Here is a 17,802-nt window from a genome sequence, read left to right on the forward strand (position 1 = left end):
CCTTCTTTACTAGTTCAAGTTTCTGTCTAACACTGAGAACCTCAAGTTTCCTCTTGGCACCACCACCTGCTTTAAAAGTCATAATTAATTGAACTTTACTTAATATGGTAATAAAGTCACACAAAATGTTGTAGTATATTCAGGGGAAAATTGGAGACCAAATGACATGTGTATACATGAGTGAGCAAAAGCAATAAACTGTCGCAGGGAATGATGAAAACAAACTGTGTGCTCATCTAGGACACACTTCAGAATAATCAGATATGATAATTGCTATTGACAAAATCTGGAATTATGGACTTTTTTTTACATTTTTGTCTCAGGATTCCAATGTCTGTTCAGCCAGTTTTTTTTATCTGTAATTTCTGAATCTGCTAAATGGGAGGCTGTTAATCCGAGGTTTTACTGTATAATAATTCCGACCCAGAGAGATAACAAAAACACTGTACATGATGTGCTGTGCAATATTATTCATATCTGGAATGATACATGAAATGAGGACTGAATTGTAGATAAGTTTGATTTATAAAGTAATGAAACACATCTTGTACACTATTTAGAATAAAAAATCAAATAAAGGAGAATTTTCTAAACAAATCAACTAACATTTGCATTTCATTCCATAATCTGGACTTGTTTGTAAAGCTTTGCCAGTTACATTATCAGCAAGTTTAAGTTATATGCTGTTTTATTTGATTATATTTCAGGGCACTGAGGCATTTTCTGACAGTTTTTAAAGTTTAGTTTCAATAAACATACAAATAACAGAATTAATGTTACATTGTGTAGAAGCAGAAATTACTATAAATTTTAATTAAGCTTGCTCTCTAAAATATGTTAAACTATAAAAATACTGTAGTATTATACAATACAATCTATCAAGCAAAGCATTCCAATAACCAGCAACATACAATATTTTTTTTTTATTATTAATTTATCATTAAGGCTTTTGGGGACAATTTGATACTTGGATGTTATTAAGCCCAAAATTTATTTTTCTATATTACAGAAAAATAAAATATTTAACCCTTAAACTGCCCAGACATAGATCTATGTTCCCATGTGTAGCGCTCGAACATAGATCTACATTTTTTCAAATGTAAAAAAAAATGTAGATCTAAGTTCGGAGTGCTACGCACATGAACGTAGATCTACGTTTGGACAGTTTAAAGGTTAATACAAAATGAAATCTGAAGTAGGTGTCAGCTGAAGTGGAGTGGTAAATCATGCAAAAACCATAGTAGCAGTGGCAGCTCGTCCATAGGAGCTGCAGAGCTGCAGTTCCACCCAGCTGCTCACTGCCAGATGTATGACTTTATCAACCTTACACTGAAACAATTTGCAGCTGATAAATATATTACAAGAAAAATCTGTTGCATGTTGTTTTCAATGTATTTATATGTGAATTTTTAATTTTTTTGTTGAAACGAGATAAAAAATATTTAAAAATAGAAGTTTGATGTGGTACGAGAATATAGGTATTACTGGTGTCACGAGCCGCCACTGCATAGTAGTAATGAAATGCAAACTTATTGTGATATCTGTTCATAATCATCATAGGAACAAATTCCACATCAGTGTCAATTATACAACAATGTATATGTAACACTTAGTTTTTCTTATACAGTGGACCCCCGGTTAACGAACTTTTTTCATTCCAGTAGTATGTTCAGGTGCCAGTACTGACCGAATTTTTTCCCATAAGGAATATTGTGAAGTAGATTAGTCCATTTCAGACCCCCAAACATACACGTACAAACGCACTTACATAAATACACTTACATAATTGGTCGCATTTGGAGGTGATCGTTAAGCGGGGGTCCACTGTACTGTACTTCAATAACAGTAGCCTCATACATGTCTGTATGAGACTAAACTCTACAAGATTCAGGATTATCAATGCTGCAAGTGTGCATCCTTGTAAAATTAAGCTGCCAAAGCTCTAAGAAAGGCTACCAAGAGCTGCTAAACCAGAATTTCTTCAGCGTGCAAGATTATTGCTAATGGCAACTGTAGGCATTCATGGGACAAATCACACTGTACATATTGTGGCACATGACCTGACAAATTATGGCTGCAGATATACAGCTCATTATTATGGCATTCAGTTCAGAAAATGACATGGTATGAGCCTGAAAAATTATTTAAAATTAGAAATCCCATACTAGCACAATGGATGGTGCCACCAGTGTATGACCAGTAGGGAGACAGAAGATATGTGACGGACATGCAGCAGTTTGTTCTGGACCTGAGCTGTATGACCATACTTGTGTTGTTCTGAACTCCAGCCTGCCATTGTAAAGTGATTTTAAGTGAAAACTACTGCAATTCTCTGAAGTGCTTCAGGAAGCAGTACCCCCAGTGAGCATAAAAAAAAAAAAATAATTAAATTATTACGTATTTGTAGCTACAGGAGCAGAACTAAGCTCGTGGTGTCCTGTCTTCAGAATTTAGCCTAGCAAACTTTTTAGTTTCTAGTGGCTTTAGTATTTACTACCTCCTCCTGCAAGCCATTTAATTTTTTAAACCATATTTTGTAAAGTAAAAACTTTTAGTAACCTTCTAGCTCTTTTCCTTATAGACTTAGGACCTCTTATTCTGACAACTAATGGGGTTAGGAAGTTTTCATTGTCATTTTTTTTTTTCATTCTTTCACATCCTTTTCCTCCTCCTATCCAAAGATGGGTTTTCCAATGCTTTGGCTCTGGGAGCCACATTTTAACTTGTTTTAGTCTGTCTACACATTTTATCTTTAGATATAGATACCATACCACTGCCATGGTCTAACATGTATTATGAACACATTTTTCTAATTATTTAGAGTAATTCTGACTATTCAAATGATTAAACTCAGCTGAATAAAACTATTTTAATGCTTAACACCCTTAACTGTAAGTAGCAGTAATATTAAATTGTTTCCATATTACTGTTGAGGCTCTGGGAGGTGAAGGTGTTTACTTCTGCCAGATATTCATAGTAAAATCTTAAGAAATAATACTAAATCTTGGGTCAGGATATGCCTTTTTTCTGGGACTCCCCTTATTTTTTTTTTATTAATATACTGGCCATCTGTCACCAAGGTAGGGTGGCCCGAAAAAGAAAAACTTTCATCATTCACTCCATCACTGTCTTGCCAGAGGAGTACTTGCACTACAGTTATAAAACTGCAACATTAACACCCCTCCTTCAGAGTGCAGACACTGTACTTCCCATCTCCAGGACTCAAGTCCAGCCTGCCAGTTTTCCTGAATCCCTTCATAAATGTTACCTTGCTCACACTCCAACAGTATGTCAAGTCCTAAAAATCATTTGTCTCCACTCACTCCTATCTAACACGTTCACACATACTTGCTGGAAGTTCAAGCCCCTCACACACAAAGCCTCCTTCACCCCCACCCTCCAACCTTCCCTAGGCCGACCCCTACCCTGCCCTCCCTCCACTACAGATTTACACAAAGTCATTCTATTTCCTTCCATCCTCTCTACATGTCCAAACCACCTCAACAATCCCTCCTCAGCCCTCTGGATAATAGTTTTGGTAATCATGCACCTCCTCCTAATTTCAAAACTACGAATTCTCTGCATCATATTCACACCACACATTGCTCTCAGACATGACATCTCCACTGCCTCAAGCATTCTCCTTGTTGCAACATTCCCCACCCATGTTTCCCACCCATATAAGAGCATTGGTATAACTATACTCTCATACATTCCCTCTTTGCTTCCAATGACAAAGTTCTTTGTCTCCACAGACTCCTAAGTACACCACTCACCTTTTTCCCATCATCAATTCTATGATTCGCCTCATGTTTCATAGACCCATCTGCTGACATGTCCACTCTAAATATCTGAATACATTCACCTCCTCCATACTCTCTCCCTCCAATTTGATATCCAATCTTTTGTCACCTAATTTTTTTTATCATCACCTTACTCTTTCCTATATTCACTTTTAATTTTCTTCTTTTACATTCCCTACCAAACTCATCCACCAACCTCTGTAAATTCAGCCTAAAGCTAACATAGCATTGTTGTTAGACATCTCTACTGATGACTTGGTCATGGCTCTGGTGGGTGAGCTTTAGTGTCAATTTATAAAAAATCTATTATAAAGGTCCAAAAGAAAGGGCAAAAAGCATGTAGTAACTTAAAAAAAAATTACTGGTGAATATATAAAGTCCAAAAGCTGGACTTCATTTTCAGGTGAAATGCTGAAAAGTGTTAAGAGTTCAAAACAAAAACTGTAAAATAATTTAATATTCATATTTAATTTTGAGAAGAGAACAGGTTTCATTTAAGTGTTAATCAGTGTCTTAAATAGTGCCTGTGACCTTAATGAGAGTAATGGATGACATAGAACAAACAACAACTTTATTTCTTTCTGCAATATACAAAATGTAATTTACATGTAATAAAATATTAAGCACAAAAGAAAGCCACTAGCATGCAGTGCATTTTGGGCAGATGAATCCTAGAATTATTAAGTTAATTTGAGTAAGACACAATGAAATATAGCACAGCACGTAAAAAGGGAGGAGGAGGTAGGGGTATTCCTAGGAAGGATGGAGGGAGTAAAAGAGGTTTTGTGTGCAAGGGGCTTGGACATATAGCAGGAATGTGTGAGAGTGTTAGATAGGAGTGAATGGAGATGAATGGCTTTTGGGACTTGACGAGCTGTTGGAGTATGAGTAGGGTAACATTTTGTGAAGGGATTCAGGGAAACCGGTTAGCTGGACTTAAGTCCTCAAGGTGGGAAGTACAATGCCTGCACTTTAAAGGAGGGGTTTGGGATACTAGCTGTCTGAAGTGATACCTGAACTGTCATATCTGCACGTCCTCTGCAAAGACAGTGATTATGTGTGAATCATGGCAATAGTGTTTCTTGTTTTGGGTCACCATGCTTTGGTGGGAGACAGTCAGTGTTGAAAAAAAAATATACAAAAGGTTGTTGCTGTTGAGGGAGAAAAAAAAATCTGTTGTTCTTTTATAAGCAAAACTTGTTGACTTGGCTCATTAGGTAATGATCACATTGCCAAACAAGACAAGCATGTATTTGTTTTTGCTATAACCCCACACAAAAATTTTATCTAAGTTAAATAACACTAAATAAATTTAGTCAAACTCTGGATAATTTAGGAAGCATTTTACTGCAATATATCATACAAATTTAGCAAGATGTACATCAGCTGGTTATTAAGTTACTTTTGGTGCCAAATTTAAAAAATTATAAGTGAAATTAATTCCTGTGAATACTGTATATATACAACATCAATACAAAAGATAATTTTGATAAAAGCTATTTTTAAAATAGTTCAACTTGATTTGGCTTATCAGGCAGAACACAGACTTTTCAATATATGTATTACCAGAGGCTATAGCAAAATTGTTTGCACCAGTCAGTAACTTTAAGGAGAGACTTTACAAGTTATGCTTACTTGCAGGTTGCAATATATAATAGCCTGGATGGTCAGTAAACAATAGATCCTCACTCCAAATCAAGATGCAAGAGTAGAACAGATTAAAGTGAAACATCTATGATCATCCCAAAATAATTAGGCAAGGAGCTCTATAATGAATAAAATATCTCGATACCTACCTTATAGACTCTGCTATTTGCCTACTTGAGAGATGTTCATCCATGATCCAGCGGGAACGTAGTAAAGGTTTCTCATAAAGAGGAACACCATTAAAATTACCTTCGTCCATACACCCATCAGAACATTCTGCTAATTTTATCTGGCATCTGTAAGTACAAAAGCAATCAAAAACTATTCACTAGATTATGTTAATTTCAGTAGACAATGTTAATCATATGAAAAATTAAACCAAAAATATACCTTTTAGCTCCAACTGTATGAAGTAGATATATTACTTTGTCTCTCTCTGCTGCTTTGATCTTATCATCTACCTTACATGATGCAGCCAAATGCCTTGGTGTCTCCCCTTTCTTGTTCACAGCATTGATTTCTCCTCCAAACACAATGAAGGCCTATCAGAAAAGGAAATTGGATATTTTAATTCTTCAAAATTATTTTGAGGCCATGCATTTTCAAACTCTCTATTATCTCTCACAAATTATAACCTACAATGTTCCATTAATTATTTTAAAGGTTCAATGAACTATACACATATACCCAGACATGGGAGAATAAAACTTATGATGATGATTCAGTCCAACTTGGACCATTAATGGTCTAAGTTGATCATATGTGTCATTCTTCTACGTGCAGGTTATTTGCATACTGTTCCTGTCACAGTATTGTGCCTTTTCATTCTTCAGTAATAATAAATGATGATGGAGCTTGGACATTCAACATGCTTGTGTGCGCCTCAGAAAGGAGTGAGTGGAAACAAGTGGCTTTTTATGACTTACAATGCTGTTGGAGTGTAAGCAACATAACATTTATAAAGAAATTTAAGGAAAACTGGTTAGCCAGACTTCAATCCTGGAGGTGGGAGTAATGCCTGCACTCTGGAAAAGGAAGGGTGGGGATGTTGCAGTCTGCCAGGCTATCAGAACTGTGATGCTAGCACACTTCTATCAAGATAATGATTGAATGAGTAATGATGGTGTTTCCTCTTTCAGGTAACCTTATCTTGATGGGCGATGGCTGGTGTGTCAAAATAATAATAGTTATGCAGGGCAATTCAAGAAGACTAAAACTAGGACTAAAAGTACCTAATGCTAATGAAGTTTTTTATATGTTTCAACTTTGGTCATTGAGGTGATGTTCAAAGTATAGTCTGTGAAATCTTGTTGGATGACTGTGCGAGAAATAACTGTCCTACAACATAAACTGATGGTGGTGTGTTGGTATAGTTACCACGTTTTTTGCCAATGGTGTAGAGATGCCTTACTGTACCAGTCTTGTAAGCATCATTAACTTAGATGATTCATATCCCACTTTTTAAAGGGTGGAAGTATGCTTTGCAATTCATTGGTTATAATGACTTTTTTCCCAGTCTCATTTATAGAACATCTTTGCCAGTATGTGAGGTTTTCTGGTGGTGTGTTTCTTAGTATATGACTGAGGTGTGTGTGCTATGTTAGTGTCATTGCTTGTCTGCTGCTTTCTCTTGGCAGAGAGCCTCAAACTACTCTGTCCTTTTGCACATAGATGATCCATGAATCATTGTTGCATCATTCAAAATGCCAGTTTCATACTCAAGGTAAAGTGGCAGTCTGAGGTACCAGAAGGGATAAGTAGAATGCTAGTAAAAGTGTCAGTCAACAAATGGATGCCCAAAAGTCCCTCTGGTTCTGAGAAGGGTTCATGACCTCACATGACCTGACCTAACATTTTGCCCTTTGCTCTTTAGCTCCTGCCAATCATTTCTATATTGATAACTGCATACTGACCTTCTGTGGTTCTTACCTGAACTAAAGTAGTGGAGCACTGAGCAGCTGCTAAGTGTAGTGGAGTGGTGCCTTCCAAGTCAGCACAATTGGCTTTTGCACCTCGACACAAGAGTGTTACAATGCACTGTATTCTATTCCGCAAAACCTGATAAATGGATAATCATTATTTTTTCAGGTGTCACTTTTTAAAACAAGTTTTTTAATCTAAAATTTAAAGATATTACTCATACAGGTCCTGCCAAGAAATAATACTGAAATTTACATTATTAGTAATAATTAATACTGTACATGTACAGTATTTTTATTCTCTGTATTCTATAAATATGTTAAGAGGAGTTGCCTATCATGCCTGAATGTGTTGAGGCTGTGCATAACAGAATTTGAGAAAATAAATTTCACTCAAACTGAAGCAGACTTTTTGCATTCAAAGTTTTTTTTTTTTTTTTTTTTATAACAAGTTGGCTGTTTCCCACAGAGTTATCTTATAATAATGTATCAAGTATTTAACCGCTGGGTCGCCATCTGGAGAAGACCCAGGCCGGAAGTACCGGCAAATCCCTAATGAATGAATGAAGTATTTAACCCTTTGAGGGTCAACAGGCCTTCTCCCAAACTTGTTCTCAGGGCCGAACAACTTTCAAAAAAAAAAAATTATTTTTTCTCACGAAATGATAGAGCATATTTTTGCGAGTGTTATAGGAAAAAAAAAATTTTGCGATCAATACTTGCTGAGACATGGAGGCATGAAGTTGACAGAAAGCGAGCTGCTTACAGCAACACCGTAGACTTCCGGTCATGCAGTAATAGTTTATTTATTTTTCTATTTTTTCTTTTATTTTTTTAAATTTTATTTTTTCAAGTAACATTTATGGCCTGTGAGACCAATATAAGCTATATTTTGGATATATACTACATTCATTGTATATTACACAATAACTGCACAAACATTGATGGGTGAACATTTTCACCTATTTTATTCACATACTATTGTCTAGAAATATATACAGTGGTCCCTCAATTATCGTCCTTAATCCGTTCCTGGAAGTGGGACTATTATCGAAATAGATGATTTTCGAATCAATTTTCCCCATAAGAAATAATGTAAATCCAATTAATTCGTTCCAGACACCCAGAAGTATCAACAACAATTTTTTTTTTACCTAAAAGATAGATTTACATGCACAAAAGAATGAACATTCAACATGACAGTTACCTTTATTGAAGGCTGTTGTTGATGAATGGAAGACAAGGAGGAGGAGAGAGGGAAGAGAGGTTATTGTTTGGAAGGGGAATCCCCTCCATAAGGACTCTATGTCACTTCCCTAGCATAAATATAGATTTACGTGCAGAAAAAATGCCAAATAAATGTAAAGCATTAATAAAATGTATAAATGAACATTGGTAATAGGGGTAGTTGAGTGGAACGGTCTGCCTAGTAGGGTGATCGAAGCTAAAACATTGGGTAGTTTCAAATTTAGGTTGAATATATACACGAGTGAGAGGGGTTGGATTTGAGTTGGACTTGCACCTGAGCTTATTGCTTGGGTAGCATTTGTTCTGTTAGTGGGTTGGATTTGTGAAGGACTGGCCTAGTATGGGCCAGCAGGCCTGTTGCAGTGTTCCTACTTTCTTAAGTTCTTATTTAACATCACACTTACCAGTAGGGTGATCGAGGCTAGGACCTTGGGTAGCTTTAAGAAGAGATTGGACAAATATATGAGTTGGAGGAGCTGAGTTTGATTTGTGTCATTGGGTACGGGAGTAAATTCTTGGGTAGCTTTGGGTAGAGGTCATTTTGATAAGGACCTGCCTTGTATGGGCCAATAGACCTGCAGTGTATAAGAGGTGGTATAAGAGGCCATGCGCTTGCATATTTCAAATCCTACCTTACTAATAGGTATCAGTATATGTCACCATTAACCCTTTGACTGTTTCAGGCCCCTTTCTGAAACTGTCATTCTATGTCGCTCAATTTTTGAAAAAAAAAAATTATTTTTTCTTATGAAATGATAGAGAATCTTTTCCCAATGGTAATGACACCAAAAGTTGGAAATTTGGTCGAAAACTCATGGAATTATGCTCCCGCGAAGTTAGCGGTCTCTGCGACATATGCGAATCAGCGATTTCGCCGACTTTGAGCCCTATTTTCAGCCAATTCCATTGTTCCAGTTGACCAAACTCGTAGCTATTTCTTTAGAACTCCATTTTATCTATCAGCTGAGTACAAGAAACCTCCCATTTACTAATTTGGACTACCCAATATGGTGGTCAGAAATTGGCAATTTGGCTAATTTCACGCAAACTAAAAAATATGCCAATTTCAAAATGGGGTCCAGAATAAACAAGGTAGACATTCGTGGCACTAAAATAACATATGCTCTGTTCATTAGTCACATCTCTAGGCCCCCCTTATATTATTATTGCTTTCTATTTTGACTTTTTATTCATACAAAAAAATACAAAATTTACTGTTATGCAGACTACTGCATTATTGTAAAAATGGTATAAATAATATCATTGCACTAGTGAAAGAATATTAGACTCCCCAGTTGACGTGTATTGGACGTGTGGTGTGATTTATTTACTCCTGAACATTGGTAAAAATCGAACATTTCTGCTACTTTGAGCTCAGTTTCAAGGTCGTTTTCATCATCAAAGTAATGAAAATCATCTCTATTTCTGTAGTATGTTTTCCATTTTATCACCTAAGACCATGAAAAACTCGAATACAACGATAAATACTATACGAAAATACACCTCAAAGTCGGCATTTTATTCCAAAAAAACGATCAGTTTTTTTTTTCTCATTACGCAATGTGTGCTGCAGGATTTTTTTTATATGGTGCACACTGACCACACAGACCCATTCTCTCACATGTGGGCCTACCAGCTTTCTCCCGCTTGATTTGAAGCCGCTAGAATTATTGAGTATATATACGTCAGAAACATTTGCTCGTAAGACGTACTTATACGTCGAAAACAGTCAAAGGGTTAAAGATACAGCATCAACAACACGGCCACTTGATACTGGAGTTCCGCAGGGAAGTGTCCTTGGTCCCCTGCTCTTCCTCATATACATCAATGATCTTCCAAACATATCTCAACACCTGAACCCCATTCTCTTTGCTGACGACACGACTTACGTCATCTCTCACCCTAATCTTGCCACCCTCAACACCATTGTTAACGAGGAGCTAATCAAAATATCGACTTGGATGATAGCCAATAAACTTACGCTTAACACTGACAAAACCTACTATATTATGTTTGGTAGCAGAGCAGGAGTTGCGCAAATTAACATTAAGATCGACAACACTCTAACTGCCAGACATAATGAGGGCAAATTCCTAGGCCTATACCTTGACAACAACCTGAATTTCAGCACCCATAGCCAACACATAACCAAAAAAGTATCCAAAACGGCTGGGATCCTCTCCAAGATACGATACTACGTGCCGCAAAATGCCCTTCTCACACTATACCACTCGCTTATTTATCCATACCTCACCTATGCTATTTGTGCTTGGGGATCAACTGCAGCAACACACCTAAAGCCAGTAATAACCCAACAAAAAGCCGCAGTAAGAATAATCACTAAATCCCATCCCTGGCAACACACCCCCCCCACTCTTCATAGATCTAAACTTACTCCCTGTTCAGTACATCCACACTTATTACTGTGCAATCTACATCTACAGGACCTTAAATTCCAATATTAACCTTGACCTAAAATGCTTCCTTGATAGTTGTGACAGAACCCATAGGCATAACACCAGACACAAACATCTCTATGACATTCCCCGTGTCCGACTAAACCTTTACAAAAATTCAATGTATGTCAAAGGACCTAAAATCTGGAACACCCTACCTGAAAACTCTAGAACTGCAGACACATTCATCACCTTCAAAACTACCATTAGAAAACATCTTATCTCCCTGATACACCCTGTCAACTAATTACACGAATACCACCTGGTGGTTCACACTTACACTCACTCACCCATTTGACCATAAACAGAAATATCAATCTCAATCTTAAATAATGAATTCTAACTAGTCATAAGTTGGCCTGTGATACTCCAATACTGAAACTATGTATTGTGCCAAAACAAAAGCATTCACATTGCTAAACTCACAAACTAGTATTTAGTCACTTAGCCATAATACTAACTTACCTAATAATTTGTAATATTTTAAAGTTAAGAATTAATCTAAGTCTGCCCGAAATGCCTAGCCATGCTAGGTGTTCTAGTGGCCCCCTCTGTAATTAGTATTTTACTACATGTAAACCACACAATAACCAAATTCTGTAAACTCAGCATTGTAATCCTTATAGAGAATAAACTTTGAATTTGAATTTGAATTGTTATGTTCTTAGTGGGAAGGATTGTAAAGGACCTGCCTAGTATGGGCCAGCAGACCTACTGCAGTGTTCCTCCTTTCTTATGTTCTTATTGGAGATTTGTTTGTGTGAGGGAGGGATGGCAAGTTTATTGTTGGAGAATATGACACTAATATCAACTCTATGGCTTATTTATCTATGACAATTCAACTAATATGACATAATAAACAATATTAATAACATAGAAACATGGAATATACTCTAGAATGAATAAAGTAAGTCATTACGTATGTCACAAGAGGTGTTGTGTTGTGTTGTTGTTGTTGTTGGGTATATAAGGGCCACTGAGTGTAAGCCGTCCATAATGGTGGTGAAGCAGCAGCTGAGGCGGCGGTGTTTTCTGTAGCCCTATATAACTCCAACAACATTGGAGAAGTTGGTAGAATCGCTGAATCACTAAAGAAGGAACCCTCTACCACCATCACTACGACCTTCTACCACTATTACAACTGTTACCACCATCATTACTACCTTCTACCATCATCAACCACTATCACAACTGCTTCCACTCTACCACCACCACCACCACCACCTTTGTATTTTTCTACAAACTTTTTCATAAATTATGTGTTTCTCACATTCTTTACCAAAGGGCTGGCACTAGAAGCTTTCTTTGGAGCCATGGTAGCTTATTTAGCACTTGCAAGCACTAAAATCAATGGAATATTATGAAATATTTCGTAGGAGCATGTGAGGGGACCGTCGCTCACTGGTAAACAATGGCACACTGGCTGGGAAGGCAGGCCCAGGCGGCTCAGAGCGTGAGTACCCGTCCCGGACGAAGGACAATTATTTTAGTCCCTTTTATATTGTCTCCTTTATTTTAGCTTTAAAAAAACTACCTTAGCTCATTATTTTTACATTTGTTAAATAATTCAGGTGCTATTTTTTTTTAGCTTTAGAATATTTACTTTATTTTTTACTTAATTCTAACTATAGATTCACTACAAATCTTATGATTACAAGCATTGATCCTGATACCAACCTCTTATTTAATGACTTAAATGATTCAAACAGTTACTGTAATTACTACACAGCAGAACAATCAAAGGCACTTCTCAGAGCTAACAACAACATAACTATCTTTAACTACAATATCAGATCTTTAAGCAAGCATTATGATGACCTCCTAGCATTACTAAATTCCTTGCATGCCAATATGTCCATCATTACACTAACTGAAACCTGGCTAAAGCCTGATACTACAGATGTCTATGCCATTCCTGGTTACACAGCCATACACAACTGTAGGCCAGACCAACAAGGGGGTGGCACTGCTACATACTACTCAGACCAACTAGAATGTATCACTAATACTTGCACAAGGGATGAACATGGGGAATATATAATAGCTAAATTCAAATCCAAATACCTACAAAAACCTCTCACAGTGATAAACATCTACAGAGTTCCACAATCAAACATTAGCCAATTTAGTCAAAACCTAGGAAGTATGATAACTGATGCACGCATGAACAAAGATCACTTACTACTCTCAGGTGACTTCAATATAAATCTCCTGCAAGACCAGGACCCACACGTTACTGAATTCACAAACACAATGAGTAACTGCATGTTGCTACCAACAGTAACAAAACCTACAAGAGTTACAGAGACTAGTGTTTCCCTACTTGACCACATCTGGACCAACACCATATCCCCTTTAAAATCAGGCATAATTACAGATAATACCACAGACCACTACCCTACTTTCCTCATAACAACTCTTGGTAAAATACCCCAAGACACTACTAAAGTCACCTTCAGACTTCACAATGAGGCAGCCATTAATAACTTCACAACAGCAGTAACAAACATTGACTGGCACACTGAGCTAGAAATCTATACAGATATTGACGAATGTTTTAATAATTTTCTAAAAAAGACCCAATACCTTTATAACAAGCACTGCCCTAAAGAAACTAAACAGATGACAGCTAAGAGACTGAACAGTCCCTGGCTAACACCCAGCATTCTCAAATCCATAAATACAAAACACCGATATGAAAAACAGTACAGAATGGGTCACATAACCAGAGACCAAACAAAACGTTACTCGTCAATCCTAACCAGCCTGATAAGAAGGGCAAAAAAATTGTATTATGAGAACAGATTATCCAACTTACGAGGTGATATAAAAAAGACCTGGAAGACCCTATCAGAAATTCTGGGAACAAAAAAGATATCACGACATAGCGAAATAAAATTAGCAAAATCAGATGAACCCCAACTCCCACCAACAGAAACAGCAAACAGACTCAATGATTTCTTCTCCACTATAGGTCAAAACCTTGCCAATAAAATCCCAAGCGCAGATACCCCACCAAATGACTACCTCACTGGCAACTACCCGAACACACTGTTCCTAGCTCCGACTAACCCATACGAAGTCTCCCTTATTATCAACGCACTGAAAAACAAAAAAGCGTCACAAGTACTATCACCAATCATTGCAACACTCTTTAACAAATCCATTGAATCCTCCACCTTCCCTACAGTTCTCAAAATAGCAAGGGTCACCCCGATCCATAAAGGAGGAGACCAAACAGAGTTGAATAACTATAGGCCAATATCCAATTTACACCCTCTCTCAAAAATCTTCGAAAAATTAATTCATAAACGAATCTACTCCTACCTCATCTCCCAAAACATTCTCAACCCCTGCCAATTTGGATTCAGGCCTAATAAAAATACTAATGATGCTATTATACACATGCTAGAACATATATACACTGCAATAGAGAAAAAAGAAGTCCCACTGGGGATTTTCATTGACTTACGTAAAGCTTTTGATACAGTTGACTATGACTTGCTCCACGTAAAATTGTCACACTACGGTATTAGAGGGCACTCCCTCAACTACCTCAAGTCTTACCTCAGCAACAGAAGCCAATATGTGTATGCAAATGGGGCAAGCTCTTCTGCACAACCAATTACAGTTGGTGTCCCACAGGGAAGTGTCCTTGGCCCTCTTCTCTTTCTCCTATACATAAATGACCTACCAAATGCTTCGCAATTACTCAAACCCACACTTTTTGCAGATGACACTACATACGTCTTCTCTCACCCGAGCCCAGTCACTCTAGCCAATACTGTAAACACCGAATTACAGAAAATATCTACCTGGATGAGGACTAACAAACTTACACTAAACATTGACAAAACCTACTTCATTCAGTTTGGTAACAGAGCTACAGATGTACCTCTTAACATAACAATAAACGGATCACCTATCACAAAGCTAACAGAGGGAAAATTCCTAGGAATCCACCTCGATAAAAGACTCAAATTTCATACACATATACAACAAATTTCTAAGAAAATCTCCAAGACTGTAGGCATACTATCGAAGATACGGTACTATGTTCCACAGTCAGCCCTCCTGGCCCTTTATCACTCTCTTATTTACCCCTATCTCACCTATGGAATTTGTGCATGGGGCTCAACAACAATTAACCATCTCAGACCACTAATTACTCAACAAAGGGCTGCAGTTAGAATGATAACAAATTCTCACTACAGGCAACACACTCCACCAATATTCAAAGCACTCAACCTACTCACCATACAAAACATCCATACTTATTATTGCACCTATTATATACATAGAACACTTAACTCTGATATTAACCCTCCCCTCAAACATCTCCTTGCCAACCTCAACAGAACACATGACCATAACACAAGGCACAGATCACTCTTTGATGTTCCTTGTGTCCATCTCACGCTATGCAAAAACTCAATGCACATAAAAGGCCCTAAAATCTGGAATTCATTACCTGTAAATATAAAAGAAACACTACCTGTTTATAAATTCAAGTCTCTTCTCAAAGATCACTTACTCACTCAAAACCAAATAAATACTGAATAACTGAACCTTATAAATTGTATATCCTATATGTTACTCACAACTATATCACACAAATGTTAAACCTAGAACCCAATCTAACTTTATTATTTTTTTAAATACACTACCTAACAGAATACTCCATTCGACTGAATGTACAGCAATGCAAGCAACCATATGACCTGTCTTTGAAATACTCATTTGTGCTTTATAGTTATCTGTTTACAATAATGTTTTATCACTGATTTCATCATTGCCTAGTTAATCTTAAGTTAATTTTAAGCCAGCCCGTAATGCTATGCATATAAATGGCTTTGGCATGCTGCTCTTACCTGTATTTTTTGTACCTCTGTTTGTATGCTTAAATTACTAAATAAATAAATAAATAAATAAATAAATGTTTAGACGAAATAACGGCTGGCTGGCTGGCCAGCCGGCTGGCCGGCTGGCCTGCTGACCGGCTGGCTGGCCTGCTGACCAGCTGGCTAGCTGGCTGGCTGGCCGGCAGACCAGCTGGCTGGCTGGCCAGTTTTGTCTCTGAGGTACACATAAATACAATTATACATTGTGTAAAGTACCTAGGATACACGGGAGAATATAATAATAATAATAATAATAATAATAATAATAATAATAATAATAATAATAATAATAATAATAATAATAATGGAAGACAGCAACCGCTCAGGGAGGTACTACCGTCCTGCCAAGCGAGTGTAAAACGAAAGCCTGTAATTGTGTTACATGATGGTAGGATTGCTGGTGTCCTTTTTTCTGTCTCATAAACATGTAAGATTTCAGGTACGTCTTCCTACTTCTACTTACACTTAGGTCACACTACACATACATGTACAAGCATATATACACACAACCCTCTGGGTTTTCTGCTATTTTCTTTCTAGTTCTTGTTCTTGTTTATTTCCTCTTATCTCCATGGAGAAGTGGAACAGAATTCTTCCTCTGTAAGCCATGCGTGTTGTAAGAGGCGACTAAAATGCCGGGGGCAAGGGGCTAGTTACCCCTTCTCTTGTATAAATTCCTAAATTTAAAAAGAGAAACTTTCGTTTTTCTTTTTGGGCCACCCTGCCTTGGTGGGATACGGCTGGTTTGTTGAAATAATAATAATAATAATAATAATAATAATAATAATAATAATAATAATAATAATAATAAAAATGATTTAGATAAAGAAAAATTGGATATCAAATTGGGAAAGAGGAGTATGGAAGAAGTGAATATTTTCAGATAATTGGGAGTTGACGTGTCGGCGGATGGATTTATGAAGGATGAGGTTAATCACAGAACTGATGAAGGAAAAAAGGTGAGTGGTGCACTGAGGTATATGTGGAGACAAAAAATGTTATCTATGGAGGCAAAGAAGGGAATGCATGAAAGTATAGTAGTACCAACACTCTTATATGGGTGTGAAGCTTGGATTGTAAATGCTGCAGCGAGGAGGCAGTCGAAGGCAGTGGAGATGTCCTGTCTAAGGGCAATGTGTGGTGTAAATATTACGCAGAAAATTCGAAGTGTGGAAATTAGGAGAAGGTGTGGAGTTAATAAAAGTCAGAAGGCTGAAGAGGGGTTGTTGAGGTGCTTTGGTCATTTAGAGAGAATGGATCAAAGTAGAATGACTTGGAGTGTATATAAATCTGTAGGGGAAGGAAGGCGGGGTAGGGGAAGGAAGGCGGGGTAGGGGTTGTCCTCGAAAAGGTTGGAGGGAGGGGGTAAAGGAGGTTTTGTGGGCAAGGGGCTTGGACTTCCAGCAAATGTGTGCGAGTGTGTTAGACAGGAGTGAATGGAGATGAATGGTATTTGGGACCTGACAATCTGTTGGAGTGTGAGCAGGGTAATATTTAGTGAAGGGATTCAGGGAAACCTGTTATTTTATATAGCAGGACTTGAGTCCTGGAAATGGGAAGTACAATGCCTGCACTTTAAAGGAGGGGTTTGGGATATTGGCAGTTTGGAGGGATATGTTGTGTATCTTTATACGTATATACTTCTAAACTGTTGTATTCTGAGGACCTCTGCAAAAACAGTGATTATGTGTGAGGTGAAAGTGTTGTATGATGATCAAAATATTTTCTTTTTGGGGATTTTCTTTCTTTTTGGGTCACCCTACCTTTGTAGGAGACGGCCAACTTGTTAAAAAAAAAATAAATAATTGAAGCATGGTGTAAGTGTGTT

General features: G+C 37.3%; 1 protein-coding gene across 5 annotated transcripts in view; it reads right to left on the reverse strand.

Annotated features, from left to right (window-relative positions):
* Positions 1-17,802, reverse strand: part of LOC128694644 (85/88 kDa calcium-independent phospholipase A2) — a 133,122-nt gene that overhangs the window by 63,537 nt on the left and 51,783 nt on the right. For all 5 annotated transcript variants that reach the window (XM_070095866.1, XM_070095865.1, XM_070095863.1 and 2 more), the window contains 3 exons: positions 7,380-7,508; positions 5,841-5,992; positions 5,600-5,746 (listed from right to left, as the gene is read on the reverse strand). In XM_070095866.1, the coding sequence (XP_069951967.1) occupies positions 5,600-5,746; positions 5,841-5,992; positions 7,380-7,508 (428 nt within the window). The remainder of the gene's footprint in view (positions 1-5,599; positions 5,747-5,840; positions 5,993-7,379; positions 7,509-17,802) is intronic.

This window comes from Cherax quadricarinatus, chromosome 51, assembly GCF_038502225.1.
Source record: "Cherax quadricarinatus isolate ZL_2023a chromosome 51, ASM3850222v1, whole genome shotgun sequence".
In the NCBI taxonomy this organism is placed as follows: domain Eukaryota; kingdom Metazoa; phylum Arthropoda; class Malacostraca; order Decapoda; family Parastacidae; genus Cherax; species Cherax quadricarinatus.